The sequence below is a fragment of the Polyodon spathula genome, chromosome 9 (genome assembly GCF_017654505.1).
Source record: "Polyodon spathula isolate WHYD16114869_AA chromosome 9, ASM1765450v1, whole genome shotgun sequence".
Taxonomy (NCBI): Eukaryota; Metazoa; Chordata; class Actinopteri; order Acipenseriformes; family Polyodontidae; genus Polyodon; species Polyodon spathula.
In genome coordinates, this window is record NC_054542.1 from 35,516,180 (window position 1) to 35,533,804 (window position 17,625).

The following is a 17,625-nucleotide window of genomic DNA, read 5'->3' on the forward strand; positions in this document are numbered from 1 at the left end:
CATCAGCTGCAGTGTCATTTACAACCATGTCACACCCCTAAGACAGAGCACAAGGAGGTTAAGTGACTTGCTCAAGGCCACAGTGAGTCACTGGCTGAGCTGGGATTTGTACCAGTGACCTCCTGGTTACAAGCCCTTTTCTTTAACCACTGGACTCTCTCCCTGAATCTTAAAGATAATTGAATGCTGTTCTGTCACATATGTTTTCGGTTCAATAAAGAGTATGCATGTTCAACTTTAATATAAAGCTGCTCCCATTGCAAGTTAATGCACAAGGATAAAGCTATACTAGAACCCATTTGGCCTTTTCTCATTTAGTATAACACAGTAACAAGATCCTGAATGTGTATTGTCCCATATTGTCAGGGTTCTCCCGTCAAGCATCTCTATTGACAGGTGCTCTTTGGAGGCACACAAAGCCACAGACAAATGCTGGTCCGTGGGAGGATTTGGAGGAACAAAACACTTCAGGCCGGAGGATAATGGGGATTTTGTGTGGGTTTTTTTGAGGCGATTCCAGTTAATTGTCAAGTGACTGAACTGGAGAACAGTCTTAAGGGCAAGGCATCTTGGATATACTAGAGGAACCAAAGCTGCCTGTTCATTCCTGTTTTTAAGGGCTTGAATGTTTGTTGAAACTACCAAGTGCTAATTGGAAACTGTTGGTTGTAACAGCATGACTTGTTTTTGGCATTTTATGTTAGTTGGTACTCTAAGTTGTTTCATTGATGGGTTTAAATGCATAGTGTTTCCTTTAAGTTCTGCACTTGCAATGCTTTAGCAAACCAAGGAGGATATTTATTCCACACTGAGCAAGATAAAGTATCGCACCCTGCTATGGACTGTAAATGGATACATTTTCTACCCAGAGGAATAGTGGCGGTTATAAAGCTATGGGATGCACTATTTTGGTTTGTTTGGTCAGTGTGCCCTGCTGTTGGAGCCTGCATTGGGGGAGTACAGAGTGATCAGCTGCCTGTAGGCTTGAAACAAGTCTGTGTTTGATTATGATGGTTTGAAAATATCACATTCAAACAGCAGAAAAGCATATTTTGTAAAGGGTAAACAATTTATTTGAGATTAAAAGAAACCTTCCCACCCCCTCTCCTAGAGGCTGCAGTGCTGTGAAGTGCAGCTGCCTTGGAGGCAGTAGCAGATACTTTTAATGGATGTGTGACATTTTCTGCATGACATCTCCAAGTGGACAGGCTATGGACTGTCTTGTATTTAAATAGAGAATGGCTGACCTTTATCAATGCGGTATTGCTACATGCCATTTTATGTTTGAATTATTTATTCATTTAGGAACTACATAAACCCCCTCCAAACATCCTTAGTTAAACCTTGTAATGTCTTGCTCAGAATCTCAAAATACAAATACCCAGCCACATGGTTCAGTGTAACTAAAACAACAAAGTGGATTGAGTAAAGCACCATCTCCTCCTCCTACTGCTGCTGCACAACACAGTCCGATGTATTAATGTCTTCCAGTATCTGGTTTGTTTTTTATTTCATTTACATGTTGTTTTTTTTTTTTTACAAATGTATTTCCTCCATGTATCAAAATCCCCTATATTCTGACTTCCCTAATCTCAAAATTTTTGTGAATTCCAAACCTTCCACATCCCTTCCTGTCACCTTACACCATCTATTAATCTAAGCCTTCTGTACACTTCCATGCCTGCAAGGTGTGTCACCAAGAAGTTTTGCCACCAGGATTCTGGATTTTTTAGGAGGTCACAATGGTCTGCCGATGTAAGGAGTCACCTTTCTCTCTTTGCTTACATACTTATTTCACCCTTACACTTTTACATATTTATAGAGAACCATTTCTCCCATTGTGATAGTACTATGTAATGCCATTCTTTACCACACATGAGAATATTAGAATGTGGGTATCATACATGTATGGAGGTTTTGGTTATCTGATTTCCGGATTACTGTCTAGCTGTAGTTTTGCACTAACAGCTACGGTGGAGATTGTGTGTTAACAGACATGTTAAGTGCATGTTGTTAAGTCCTCACTGTAATTAAACGGTATAAATCACTTTCATAAATTATCGCTTGGAATTCTCTTTAGTGACAAAACAGTGAATGAAGAAACCGATTCCATAAAAGGGTAATGCTATTTTTATATTCCTTCAGTCACCTGTTCCAATCTTAAAACAGAGACTACACTCCTGCCTGGATGGTTTAGTTCTGCCTTGTTGTTCTTCACTTCAGTGAGGTTGCATCATGTCTCGGGGACTGTGTCTTATCCAAGTAAATAAATAAATGTATCATCTTTGTGACTCGTATAAGAAACATTACCAATCTTCCCCCCCCTCAGCTGTTTGTCTTGGACGGATAGTAAAGGTTCCTGCTGGTCCCCTGATCCGAGTGGAGGGTAGGGACGTTGTCATCCCCTGCAATGTCAGTCACTTTGACGGCCCCCCCGAGCAGGATTTCGACTGGGAGCTGACCCAGGGCCCAGGCTCTAAAGTGCAGGTGGTCAGCACACTTGACTCTTCCTTCACTGATAAGTCTTACGAAGACAGAGTGAACAGTGGAGAGATTGCTGTGGAGCGAACCAGTGGCAGCTCTGTAGCTCTCAGGATTAAACATGTGAGATTAACCGACAGTGGGAAATACAAGTGCCTCACTCCCAGCACAGACGCCTCAATTAGTGGAAACTATGACGCGGAAGTCGAACTAAGAGGTAGGCAAATGATTTACTGATGACTTAAAATTCCCAGTTGACCTACAGTATCTTCCCTCGGAATGCTTGCCATTTCACAGAGACACAATGGGAGTCGTGGCTGAGCAACTGTAGTCTTCCATATTTACTTTTATCTGGCTAAACTGAAACTTTTATCTAGTAAACTGAAAATGCCATAATCAGTTTCTGGTAAATGCACCAGGGTATAAAAGGGGTGTCTTACTGACTATTTAAAAAAAAAAAAAAGTGGTTTCTTTTATACAGACTACAAAATAAATGTACATTTTTACATGACTGTAAATAAAGGCAAATTTTAAAATGTAATTAACGCATCAAGTTCCTTGTTCTTTTCAAGATGCCTGAAGCCATTCTTGCAGTTGAAACTCCCTTTTAGGGTGTTCCAGGAACAGCTTCTAAAGTTATCATGTAAAATCTTTCAGCAAAACAGGATGGGATTTACAATGCAAACATATTAGATTTTGTCTACTCTTTTTGTAAAATCACATAACATTTAAACAAAAACTTTGCTGCACATTTTGAGTGACTTTATTTGAAGGGATTTTTTGTTTGTTTGTTTTTCTGATTCGAAGCTGGAATTACCAGTCTGAAATCCCCAAGTAATCTAAAAATAAAAATAAACATTGTGTTGACAACATTATTTGAGCTTGTGACCAACTGGCTTCAGGACAAATATCACTTGAACCCCTGCTATGTCATAATAAAACAAAATACAAAAATACAAATTATTCCTTGTTCTTTTTTTCTTATTTTTTTTCTGTAACAGTTATTTCAGACAGCCTGAAAGTAGCAGCACCAAAATATAGAAGTAAAACAGGAAGTATAACAGAAGGCAGCTTGTTCGACCTGCGTTGTGCAGCCTCACAAGATTTCGTGGAAGGCACCCATCTCTCGGTCACCTGGGAGGTGAGAAGAGGCGCTGCTTCTGAGAAGATCCTCTCCCTCAATCCAGATGGAGGGGTTACGGCTGGAAGTGGCTACAGCCAGCGATACCAGGCCGGTGGTGTGCGCTTGGAGCTGCTAGGCAACGGGGTATACCGCCTGGTGGTCTCGCATGCTCTGCCTACAGATGAAGGCACCTATGTCTGTGTGGTCGGCCAATGGGTGAAAGACGAGAGTGATGCCTGGAAAAGCATCCTGGAGAAGAGCACGGATGTGGGAGAGGTTAAAGTGATGCCCATTGGTGAGTGACACAAAGGTTTTTTTTGTGGTTCTAAACCACTAACACATTTGTACTATGAATACTTAAACCAATATGAGAGAGAACTCTACAAAGGAATGTGGAAAAATAACTAATTGTTTTACTTTTGCCACTAGTGTTTGAATGGCTGATATTTAAAATATCTAGTAGATTTGCTTCTTTCATTTACGGATATATAACCCTTAAACTATACTTTTTTTCCTGGTAAGTTCAGTTTGGGGCTGTTAGTAAGATGCAATGGTTTGGTTGAGCTAAGCACTGATTGACCGAGACTCATTTACAGTAGTAATCCCATCATGACCACACAAGTGGGATCTAAAGAAGTTACTTCCACTTCTTTGCCCAAGTCTATCTATTTTATAGGAGCAATGAACCAGACAGCATGGGTGTTTGTCTACCAGGAATATGCACACTTCCACAACAACCACTCTCCCCACCAGTGTTATTGCTTCAGTAAGGTGATTCACAGATGCACCTGCATACATTATTCAGTTATCTCCTCCTTGCTTTGTTGCTCTTGAACCCTCAAGTTGAAGTGAAAGTAGATTGTAATCGGGAAGGGTGCAGATACCATTTAGTTTGTGGTTCTGCTCAAGTTACAGCGTTTATCAGGAACTTCAGGTTTGGTGAAAGTCAGACACTGAGCGCGAGTCAAACCACCAGACTACGCATACCCTGCAAACTTATAGCTCTTCCACGTACAACACATTTTTTTTATTTTAAAGGCTTAGGAAAGAGAGGCAGTAACATGACAGGAGATAATTAACCCAGAGCTTCAATATCTGGGTGACGGCTCTCCTGTCTCTTGTAACATGGGAGAATCAGATACGCAGTTCAGTGGTGGAACGTTCTGCTACTGGCTGCACAGGAGGTATCCTCATTCTCATTCTGGAATTTAAGTAAGGCTAATTTAAGTACAGTGGTGCAAGCTCACGAACATGATTATGTGAAGTACATAGATAGGGGATATATATATATATATATATATATATATATATATATATATATATATATATATATATATATATATATATATATTAGTATTAGTATAAAAATAATAACTTTTAACTACTTTTTCTTCTTCGATTGAAGTGACATTATTTTGTGTTAACTTATGAAAGAGGATCATATAAGATATTTTGACTATACAGGTATTCTTTAAATGTTTGACATTCATCTTAGAGATCTAGGAAAAAAAAACAAAAAAAAAAAACTAGTGGAACAGAAAAGACCAGTAAACTAATCTAATATAATTTGTGTATATTTGTCAATTTTTATATATTTTTTAATACAAGACGCTGAAACTGTTAGTTACCTTAGGGTAGTGCGTCTATTAAGTTATTTTAGTGCTGAAAGAGTTAATTCAAAATGCACACAGAAATGTTTTTTAAGTCATTGTGAATAGAGTCTATGAAAGACAAAATGAAGCATTCAGAGAATTGTATTTTTGAACAAAGCCAACCTTCCAAATGTGTTATTAAATTGAGTACTGTAATTTCCCAGTTACAGCCTACAATTAACTTTGATACTAATGAGGTTTTTAACAGTGCATTGAAAGGACATATAAAATGACTGTCTTTTGAAGAACAGTAAATTTTGTTTTTTATAAAATGTTTGAAATAATCTAACTGGGTCAAAAGAACAAAATAAATAGAACTGGTGGTAACATTTGAAGATATTTTAATTGAACTTTGTCAGTTAACAGAGATTCTTGGGAATACAAGGGTTTAACACTGCTGTCTTAGACTTAGCTTGTTGTTTTTATTGTTTCAGCTGCATCCTTCATGGTTTCAGTTAGAGAAAGCAATGTTACCTTAAATGCAGACTCAACACTTGAATTAACCTGCAGTGTTGCAACAGCAAACAGTGACGCTGTCCGCATGGAGGTCGCATGGTATGTCAGCCCTACTCCCAGTGCAGACCAGGGAAACTCACGATTGCTGGTGCACATGGACCGTGACTCGGTGGTGAACAGATCAGTCGCCGTCACTGTCAGCCGTGTAAGTGCTGACACCACCCGACTGGTCTTCCGAGATGTTGGAAAGACGGACACAGGATATTACTTCTGCAAGGTGGTAGGGTGGATGCCACAGTCTGGCGAGACATGGTACAAAGTGGCAGAGAAGACTTCGACATCTGTCTGCGTGACAGTTACTTCGTTAGGTAAGTTGCTGTGTTTTCTTATATCACAGAAGCTGTTTTATCCACTGTATTCATTTGTTCTTGGGGTTTCGTTTGCCAATGTTTATTAAAGTTAATGATGAGATTAAGTTTATATGTCGATGGTTGCATGGAGGTTGTTTACTGTATATTAAACAGTAGTTTTGTCAAAGGCACTTAATCCTGCTGTCATGTCTCTGAAGACCAAAGCATGTCTGGTACCTCTGGGCAGGGTGTTCTCTAAAAGGGAAGTCCTCCCATTGTAACAATAGGCTTGTTTATATACTGAGCATCAAAAGAACCATCACTAAAATAAGGTATATAAATAAGACATTGACAAAATGTTTTTGGTTTCTTTTTAATCACTCGATCATGACACACTTGAATGACTGACTGAAGCATATGCATTAATCACTTAATTAATGAGACAGTTGATTGGACACTGGATATGGAGTGATTTCAGTTGTTGAATTGCAAGCTAGAATAAAAGCAATAAAGAAAATCACAGCAAAAAAACAATATGCCATGTCTGTCAAGAGAGCAGCGCCTTTGTGCAATCAGTACGTTGGACGCTGGACTAGGACAGCGTACTGTGGCTCGCTGTCTTGGGTGCGCACAGCAAGCAATTTCAAACCTGGAGAGACATTATAATCAGACACACTCTGTCAATGACAGGCCACGAACTGGGAGACCAAGAGTTGCAACACCTGCCCAAGATGGACAGATCATTTTGCAGCATCTTTGTGATGTGAATTGTTAATCTGTGCAATAAAAAGTCGCTGCACCTGCTCTAAAACAGATTTTCTAATTTTACGATCACATCTAGTGAATTTTATCAAAATTGGCAGATGCGTACTCGCCTCCATAGAGTACAATGCAGCAGTCAAACCGGAAGAAGTGTTATATTTTATTTTTATGTAGTACTATGTATATGCACTCATTATAAAAATAAACCATTTTATGTTTAATTGTACATTTAAATACAGTGTTTATGCGATGCAAATGTTATGTATGATGTTCATGAATACAACTTTTCAGTTGTATCCGATAGTATCTCTTTCATTTTCATAACAAAGCAGTTTAAAAGTGTATGGGTCAAAGTGACCTGCGTGGTGGTTCTGGGTAGTTAGAAAATCCGGTGGTTCTAGTGTTAACTAATGGACATCTGGCATGTGTCATTTACAGGCTGCTACCAACTGAACAGTACAGATGGAATCTGAGCAATGCACATTTTATTATGGGTCTTAATTAAACAGTAAATTCTGCTCTGAGCAGGACAGAATGGATTCAGTTGCAGATAAATAGACAGTGCATTTGGGAATTCACTTTCACTTTTTACATGCTGTCACTTCATGTAAAACAAGCTCCCCAGTATAACCATGTTCAATAAAAGAAAGCAAGGGATTTAATAGAATTGCTGTACTGTTAAAAAGCTGAACAAGATTTTTCTTCTACATACAAAACCAGTTGGTGTGCGTGCTTTTCTTTTCAATAATCTTTGTTGTTTAGTATATGTGCAGTACCGTACTTTCAGGTTTTACACACACTGCTGCTACTGAGTGAGCTGTGTTTACTTTTGATGGACAGATCTAAGTGTAACATTACTTTTACCATTCTGGTTCAGGTTGCATCCTGCAGACTGATTTCTAACATGATGAGAGCCATGCTACAGTACACACAGACAAAGCTAGGGTTTGAACGGTTAAGCCACATCAAAAAAGAGAGAATTCAAGATAAGAGAAGAGAGAGAGCTTATGCAAGCCAATGCAGCAGTCAGTCAGTCAGGAATTGAAAGGCCTGGGTTACACTTCCGTCAGAATTCAAGACAGCACAGTGTAGTTATTTGACAATGGAGAGCAGTGCCGTGCCCAGAGCATTTCCTTCATTTCAGATAAATAACCACAAAACCACCATATTGGTAAAGTATGTACTATGTTACTGTTAATGTTCATTAGTTAGTGCTATGTAAATCATAGTGAATTTGTGACAGTTTCACTTATTCTTCAAGCCTGCTTTCTATCAAGGAAGCACAATTATTTTCTCTATGTTCACCATTAGCCATGGCTGGACCAGAACTGATTTAATTTATTTTAATTGCTTGTGAGACGTTTCTTATTGTGAAAGTGATTCACTGATATTTTTGGGTACCCTTTCAAATGACTGAACTCTGCCAGGATAAAGAGTTCTGCTTTTTATTTCCCCCTTACACTTTTTAATGCGTTGCAGTACCTTGCTGTACACTTTGTAGTTTTAAACTATTAAAATGAGTGGTTTTAGTAAGCAGCCTGCAACTTTTGGCAGAAATTACAGTGACTGTGATTATATGTCATTATAGTGTCTGTGAATACTATAGCCTTCTTGGCTATTAAACACGCCCCGACCAAATGCATTTCAAGCTCTGTGCTTACCTGCAAGTATGCGTGGTATGTGTTGTAGAACCCCCCAGGAAGTAGTGTTGCTTATGCTGGAGGGAATGTAATGAATTTAGCCATATGGTTCCAGCCTTTTGGCTTGGTTTTAGGGCATTATTAATTAGGTGAGTGCTATTTAATGTCCTAGCTTGTAAAGCTGGGTCACCAGTTCAAACACCACCCCCTGCTTTATTTAATTACAGCAGGGAGGGTTTAAAAGACAACACAAACAAAACTGAAACTGTAGAATACGCCTCCTGAAAAATGTTTTCATTATAATATTAGCCTTACAGACTGTACACAAATACAATTACTGGAAAAAAAGTGAATCAAAGTTTAAGGATTGTTGATTGGGAGCAAGAATGGAGATGGAGGGATTATAGTCTGGTTTTGTGGTCAAGAGCAAGTCTGGTCTAGTGGTTGAATGGATTTGGGATTAAGGCTTGAAACCCAGTTTTGACACACTCTCACCTAGATTCTAGAGGAATTCACTTGATGTTACAATTCAACTGTGGTTAAGTCTAATGAAAATTGACAGTGTTTATAGAGTGGTGCATTTTTATATAATCTCAAGCATATGTTCAAAATCACATGGCAATACAATGTACAATCCTACGGTAACTGTCTGGCTAGATTAGGAATTTACTGCTGCTGCTGACCTTAAAATTTACGATGCGACGACACCATATATATTATATAATATATATATATATATATATATATATATATATATATATATATATATATATATATATATATCGTTCGTAAATTACTGAAATGATAGAATGATCGACACATTAGCTGTAAATACACTTCAATGATCTGGCCCGGACTATACATGTGCAGTATAAACAAAGAGTAGGTCAGTTGTCTCAAATTAAAGACAAATACAAATGCTCAACTTTGCAAGAATGTATCTGAAAACAGGGTTTTCGTATTGAAATGCAGGGGTTCTCGTGTGCTGCTTTACCTCGCTTGGCTGTCAGCAATGATGCTGAATCCAGTGCCGTCCAGCATCTTTCACCCTAAGTTGTGGTCTTACAGTGACAAACTCAATTCTTAACTGTCTTTACATCTGCTTCACGTAAAATAATTCTGTCTCGCATCTTCTTGGTGTTTCAAAAAATTTCAGAGAGCTACCACTTTTAGATGTCTTTGGGAAATGAACTGCAAATTACAATGTTTGATGGTTCTACAGTTTGTGAGAAGGCATTATGCAGGTTACCTACTGACAGGAAGAAAAACTAAAAGAAAAAAAATACATGGCATGGAAGATTAAAAGCTTTGTTAAAACACATGAACTTGCACATTATGGGCTGTGTGGTTCCAGTGCTCTCATATTTCTGTGCCTGGTTTTAAAGAATAGGAATGAGAACAATGGATCACTTCAAGCAGTGGCCTCCTGCCCCAAGGGGAGATAGACCCAGTCAATTCGGCCATACTTTTACAGACTTGCACATTAGTAATGGGCCAGTCAATATGTGCAGTTAATTCCAGTGTCTGTTTCCAGGGTGTTTTTCTAATAAGGGATTTAATTGTTATCTAAAAACTACCTGGCTTGACAAAGGACTATAATCATGTATTACGAAGTTTCAAATGGTAAGTTGAGAGATACATAAATGTATGCCTGTGTACAGCCTTTTTTGTCATTTGTATGGCGAAGCAAGAAAAAACTGACATTTAACCACAACAGGCAGACAAAACGAAACACATGAGAAGGATTGCAGTGTGTGTGGTTTGAAGTATGAAATGATAATGGGTGGATTACACTGCTGATCTTCTGTAAACTGTTTTGTAATATAATCTAGAAACGCTTGGCAGGCTTCCATTACAGCAGATCGTGTTTCAGTATATACCACACTTGCTGTTAATGATCTAGAAGGTCATTGTGCCAAATTCTGACTGGTTGGAGAGTCAGCCAAGATGCATGCATTTTGACAACACCCCCAATATGGCTTTCAGTGTGTTATGGATTATGCATTAAATTATGTCCCTGCTTTGGGAATCCCAAAGCCTCTTGTTGTAGGTCAGCATTGATTATTTAAGTGCTTTAGTCATCTTTCCCCTAAAAGCTTCACATCCTCAAGCACTGAAAAGGGACTTGTTTGAAAGGATCATGAAATGCCTGGGACTTCAGCCATCATCCTATGTGATCAATGAATCCATTTTAGCACTGAAGAATGCAAACAGGGAAACTGATTCATAGCGTCTTCACAAACAGATTGACCACAATGTTCTTACAAAAGAGAACTATACACAAATAAGAACATGCATATTTGAATGATTTGGTTATTTGCTTATAATTAATAGAATTCAGTGTAGAATGAAGTAAATTAAGTAATCTGAATAGTAGATGAGATCCACTAAACGTTAAACTATCGTAAAAGAAAGCATTTGTTGTACATCTTTTTACGTAAACTAACATGGAACATTCTACTATTATCAAGATTAATGAACTTGCTGTGCGATCACGGTTGTGTAATGGGATTGTGTCCATAATATCAATAATGATTTTACAATCTCTGTCTTCCCCAGAACCTACCTACGGTGTTCTCCTTAGCGCCCCTACCGCTCCACATTTCTCAGATGACCCCACAGAGCTGGAGTGTAAAGTGACTGATGTTCAAAATGCAAATGGTACCCAGATGACTGTTTCCTGGCACTACAGGAAACCCTCACCCGCTGACGTGCCAGTCAGTGACGATCTGATCGTCTCAGTGGACCAGAACTGGGACCTACAGGCTGGGGAAAAGTACAAGGAGCGGGTGGGGAAGGGACACATTGTTCTCACCAAGCTGGACCCAGCAGTTTTTAAACTTCAAATCCTGCACACCCGAGACACTGACAGGGGAGAGTATTTCTGTACTGTATCAGCATGGGCCCAAGCAAAAGATCACAGCTGGGTAAAGACCAAGGATGTCTCGTCCAGAAATCTCCCAATATCCTGGGAGCAAGAAGGTGTGTGTCTTTCAGATTGTGTCTTGAGTATTTTTTTTTGTTGTATACCTATTTTGTGTTTTAATGGTTTTATTGTTAGTCAATGACAGTTAGATATTATTTAAGAACAACTTTTTATATTCATACTGTGTTTTACAGAGTGCTACGCATGAAAGACGTTTAGGAATGCTGTATGACTTAAAAATCAGTGTATTACATGGTTTTATATCTGATGGAAATGTTAAATTAAGATTAGCTGTACAATTTAATTATTCTTATATAAGTCAAATCCTATACGATACTAAAAGCCTCTTATTGGAAAACAGCATATATATTTCAGTTTATTTGTTTTTAATCTCTCTTTTTTCATTCTACATTGTTGTCTGTAACTTTTAAACCATAGCCAGATAACTAAGATCATTTTCAGCCGTTCGAACAATGCAGTTACTGTGCTGTACTCAATTCGGCCTTTTTTCCTAAACAATACCTAGAAAGACGAGAGCAAATTAATTTTAGTTTTCAAGTAAAACTATTATTATTATTATTATTATTATTATTATTATTATTATTATTATTATTTTAAAGAGAAAGTAACATCAGTGTACAGATTTAGGAAAATAACAATACTCAAAACAACACACAGAGAATACTGTGTGTTCTTGTTAAAGGAAATCTAGTTTAGTCTGCTGTTAAATTACAAAAAAAAAGTTTTTGCTTTTGTTTGTACATTTTTTTTTTTTTTTTTTTTTTTTTTTTTTTACAGAGGTGTGCTATTTGACCTTTTGTTGGCTTTCAATATATTTGTGTCACCTCCTCAACCTGTGCTGTAAATCAGTTAGCAAAGTCCAACTTTTACCAGATAAGAGTTCTGGCATTTACAGTACAGCCCAAAAGGGTTGTTACATATACTTTTAATTAGGATGTTAAACAGGGTTCTTTTAGAAATATAATTTATAGAACACTCTAGAAATGTGATTCAAACAAGTCCAGTGTATACAGATTGCAAAGTGAAACACAAAAGTGTGACCATTTAACTTACCTGCTCCTGTAGTTTTTTACATTGTGTGAATTTCAAAAAGCACAAGTACAGCTGTTTTATTTATTTAGGGTTTTCCAGACCATTGCAGAGTTGAAACTAACACTAGTCCTTTTGTTGTCCCATGGAATACCAAAGAACCGTCAGTGGAAGAACGTCAGATGAAATAGTCCCTATGATTTTATCTCAAGTGTCAGGAAAACTTTTCGCACATTGCTGTCCCAATAGCTCATACTTAGCAGGAAAATCTCAAGTTCTTGATTTATGAAAACTACAAAAAAACAACAACTTTGTTTTCTAGGCCAGACAGAGAAATAATGGTTTAGGCATTTAAACTAACTCTAAAAATAGTCCTTGCATGATCAGCAACTGGAATCTTTAACATTTAGATTTACTTCAACCAAAGAATTCTTTCATAACTTATTCCTCATATAAATATTTTGCTGGAAAGCAATATTTTACTCAGATTTGGAAATTAGAATAACAAGTTGTGGTAACAGCAAACTTGGGCATGTTGTGCTTATTATTTACTTTTTAAAGCCAGAATTTGACATGTCTAGCATGTGTTTGGTTGACATTGGTGGAACTACCGTGCTTAAACAAAAACTGTATTACTTTTGAATTTATTGAGAATGCTAAACCTTGTAAGAGTAAGGGTTTGTATTTTTCTACAGGAAATGTGAATGACAAAATCACTGTCATATTATCCATTCCCTAATTAATAAAAAGGGAATGGTTTATTTAGTATCCTTTTACAAGAGGACGCAGGAAACAAGTTAATCTCTGTAGTAAGCGCCATACTGTGTGGTTTTACTTGACCTATTCAAGGATGGATGGGAGAGAGCGATGAAACTTGTCAGGTAGTAAGAGAAGACACTGGGTAAATGAGACAGCAAGGCAGAAACCTTGGATCGTAGGGGGCTGTGTCATGTAGCTCAGTCAGACCACACTATAGACCTAAAACGTTCCATTGCTCTGTGCTGCATGCCCTTGGCATAGTACAAACTGATCAAGTGGCTTTGAACTACACTCAATTTTTTATTCTATTAATGCAAAGACTGTCGTTGCCAAAGGGGAGTTTCACATGTGTTCAAGCCGTTAGATATATTTTACTTGCAGCCTGGTTGAAATATTTGTATCTGTTCTTTATTTGTCGACTTTAGATCCAAGTCTCACAGTTGTTGCTACCCCTCTTAAAGCTGTTTTTTCTGGGGGAGACACCTTTGAGATGGCTTGCAAGGTTACTGGCAAGAATCTGAAGAACCCAAAGTACTCCGTGCTCATTAGTGTGGAGGAGCCTTCCAGCAGGAAGATAAGGAAGATCATGTCTATGAGTCAGGACTCTGTGACTCGTCTAGAGGAGTGGAACAAAAAGGATCGCCTGGACAGCGTAATCCTGGAAAAATCCAGTGCGGACACGTTCCGCTTTAGGATGTATGGAACTCAGATCTCAGATGCTGGATACTACTACTGTGAGGTCACAGCCTGGACGTCTGATGCCGTGAACACATGGAGTGAGGCCACCAGAGGTATTTCAAACAAGGTGAAGATCGACTTTGAAAATACAGGTAATAAAAAACATTCCTCTTTTCGTTTCATTGTTTAATATTAATAGGCCAGAAATAGGCAAGCTTAATTTCTCAGAGTACCTTTGAACAACCTTTTACTCTCACACAGCAGTGTCTCGTGTATCACAAGGACCTGTTCAACCCTCTGCAGTCCATTTATTCAGCGCTTGTCAGGCGCGTCAGGTCCAATTTATTTTCACACGCGCTGTTTATTTTACACGCACTGTTTAAAATATACATTTTTTAAACAGGTTTAAAAGGCATTGAATCACAAAAGGACACTCTGTACTGTATCTACAGTTAAGCCCCATCCCTTGTTCGCTGTATTTTTCACATACCTCTTTATAGATGTGCATACTAATAAATCCTCTCCTGATCACTCGTTTTATCACCAAACTCCTCAATAATTTGATCCAAGTCATTATTTTATTACTATAACATCCCCAAAAAGCTCTGCAAATGTCTGTAACATTAGTTGAGCGCTGGATGCAGAAGCAGCTACCTCCTTTGTTATATGTTATATCCGTGTTATCTCTGCAGTGGATGGGGCTATGAGATACGACCTTTTTTTTTTTTCGGTTTCATTTGGCTCATATCGATCATTGAGAGGTTTTCTTTGCTTTTTCCGGAGAAAAAATGACTAGAGACCTGTGCTTTACTTCTTTTTGATGATGTCTAATAGGGTCCAACAACATTGGAAACGGAAAATTGTAATGTCGGACCTGGTCCGACATACGCCTGCAAAGGGTTAGTCATAGTAGCTTGAGTCATAAGTAGCACACAAGCATTGAGTAATGCACCATGATGCAGGCTGTGTCTTTCCTAGAACCACAATGACAGGACCCTATTCATGAATCTTGTACTTCCGCTCTATTTAAGAAATTGTGTTATTCATGAAATCAGACTTTGGGGGGGAGTTTTCATGATATTCAGGAAACTGTTTGACTTTTTAGAAAATCAACACAAGTTTTTCATAACTTTCATCTGTTGAGTTAGACAGAGGCTTTCAAAAAAGTGTTATGACAGTCAATGGGTTATACAGTAATCCGTTGTGTATCTGCCCGTCACATCTGCCCTAACAGTTTATCCGCCATGATCATACTCTACAGCAGCGTCACCCATGTGTACAGCGCTTATGCAAAATGGCTGCAGAAAAGCAAAAGCTAGTTGTGTCTACATTGATTTTTTTTTTCGTAAACTTGTGCATTTTGCTACTGTGTAAATTACCTGACACTAATGGAAGTGTATAGAGCACATGAAGAGGGTTTTGTTTGTAAATGTATATTGTAAATAGTGTGTATTTATTGTAATTAATTCATGAAGGACCTAATGCTTCTGGGAGAGCCTGCCTGCTGTTTGATTACCAGGTGTGGCATCTAATCAGCAGGTAGGTGTGTTCCAGCAGGTGTCAGGTATAAAAAGGTTATTTATTAACCTCAGGGTTGTTGCGTGTATGTGTGTGACAGTAAGTGAGAGAGAACCAGGTTTGGATACCAAAGAGTGAGTACACAAGTTGAAACTGCCAACAGCCAGGCAAGTAGCCATAGTTTGTCTATTATTGAACAGAGAAGATTAGTTCAGAGATTGTAGATCCCGTTTTCTTGCACTGTGTTGTGTGTACTCTGTGCGCTACCATTGCTGGTAGTGTCACATGAGCTGTTCAGTGTGTTGATATGTAAATAAATCCTGTTTGCCTTCAGGGCCTATCAACTTCATCCTCTGTCTCGATTGCCTGTCACTCAGCAGCGAATGCATGCACCCACACGGCAGACAGATACTCTGTCACAAGCATTAATACCCTGTATCTTTCTAAACAAGGGATTTAGGGGAGCTCCCTATTAAAAGCTGAATCTCAAAACAATAATTGTGTGAATTTAGTAATTGTTACAGATGTGTATAATGGTATTTAAAACAGGATTCATTTATCCAAATTTTTGCATATCCCCCTTGCTCTTGTGCCACTGTAATTGGATATGCAACAGACTACTGTACTTGCGAAATGAGATAATATGCAGAAACAAATTGGTGCAAATTTAACACAGTGGTAAATGCTGTGAATATGGTCTCACGCCTGGTAACAGTTACTGTAGTCTGCCTTAATAACTTGTGTGCCACAAAACAGAACCTCCTTCACAGCACTTTAAATCTAGTTGCTGGGGTTAAAAAAAACTGAACTGGAATTGCACCCTCACTAAGCTGAGTTATTGAGAGCTTTGCTGCTATTGATAAAATTGGTCACAGGACTCTCCCAGGACTAGTTCAGCAAGTTCTTACAAAGAGCCTGCTGTATAACGTTTTAGATGTAGTATCTTATCTGAGAAGCCTTTTGTTTCCAACATGCTCCTTCTTGTTTCATACACATCTGTGAGAAGCCGCAATGAAGTGACTGTTTAACAGCAGGTTCAAACAAGGATTTCTTGAGAGCTGATTCTTTGTCTGTCCTTGACAGTACGCAGTTCACACGAATGATATGCTAAAGAGCATTGGTCTGGATTAAATGGTAACGATTCTCAGCTCCCTGTCAATCAGCTTTAGGTTAGCGAACTGGGTGTGGACCTTTTTAAAAACAGTTTCTTTGTAATTGTCACAGATTCATCTCTACTTTTATTGCTGCGGGGCTTGCTTTTGTGGCATAAACTGCAGTGCGAACAGAAAGTGAAATAAATCATGTTGCTTCACAAATGCGTTCCCACGAAAGAAAACAAAAAGTGGTGTTAAAGAAACCCTTCATCTTCAGGACTAATTGAGCTGCTTTTAAATTTATTCTTCATGCTAATTTTACATTTTGTCAAAGGGTACACAAATGCAGGCTACAGCAAAAGTACAACATGCATAAGCTATGTCTAGCAAGGCAAAAACAAAAAAAAAAGTTCAGTGTACTGTATTATAGATCCTGGTTTTCAGATTATAATTTTGATAAACTAAATGTGGTGAAGGCTTTCTCGGATTCAGCTAAGGCCAAAAGTTTTGCATCACCTAGAATTTTAAGATTGAGACATTATTAAAAAAAAAAAAAAAAAAAAAAAAAAAAACTTTATGAACATAATTTTGATCTTATATTTAACATTGTGTAATCTAAGAAACTACAAAATTATATTGCAAAAGTTTGTAAGAAGCGATAATAGTAATACAGTATTTCATATTCGATTTCAAAATGTCAATTTTGAAATTTGTCAGTTTTTCGTTAAGTATATGGAAAACTACAAAGCTTATGTAATTCAACGTGTTAATGTAACATTATTCAGCAGGTTTCATTCGACTTTATGAAGCAACACTTGTTAATTCTATAGGACGATGCAAAACTTTTGTTCACAGAGGTGCCTGCTAATTGGAAATTTTAGATTTGCAAGTGTGTGTGTGTGTGTGTTGAACAGAGGTACAACACAAACACACAAATATCCCCTCTTCTTATTGTTTTCCACTCTAGGTCCAGCATTCAGTGTATCCCTTCGTTCAGCCAGACTGACAGTATACCCTGGGGAGACTGTGAAAATTGAGTGCATCATCAGTGTTCGCGGAGCAGCGGCTGGTGCAGGTACATTCCAGTGGTGTGATAACCGTATTGTTTGTTAGGCATTTTAAAGGATGTTCAGTCT

At 38.1% G+C, this 17,625-nt stretch overlaps 1 protein-coding gene across 2 annotated transcripts in view; it reads left to right on the plus strand.

The window, feature by feature from the left end:
• The window catches only part of LOC121320731 (prostaglandin F2 receptor negative regulator-like), a 29,357-nt gene that overhangs the window by 1,594 nt on the left and 10,138 nt on the right, over positions 1-17,625 (plus strand). Inside the window, exons 2-7 of one of the 2 annotated variants that reach the window (XM_041259315.1) lie at positions 2,330-2,698; positions 3,483-3,899; positions 5,691-6,080; positions 11,024-11,446; positions 13,625-14,029; positions 17,457-17,564. In XM_041259315.1, the coding sequence (XP_041115249.1) occupies positions 2,330-2,698; positions 3,483-3,899; positions 5,691-6,080; positions 11,024-11,446; positions 13,625-14,029; positions 17,457-17,564 (2,112 nt within the window). The remainder of the gene's footprint in view (positions 1-2,329; positions 2,699-3,482; positions 3,900-5,690; positions 6,081-11,023; positions 11,447-13,624; positions 14,030-17,456; positions 17,565-17,625) is intronic. The other variant, XM_041259316.1, reaches the window with a different exon arrangement.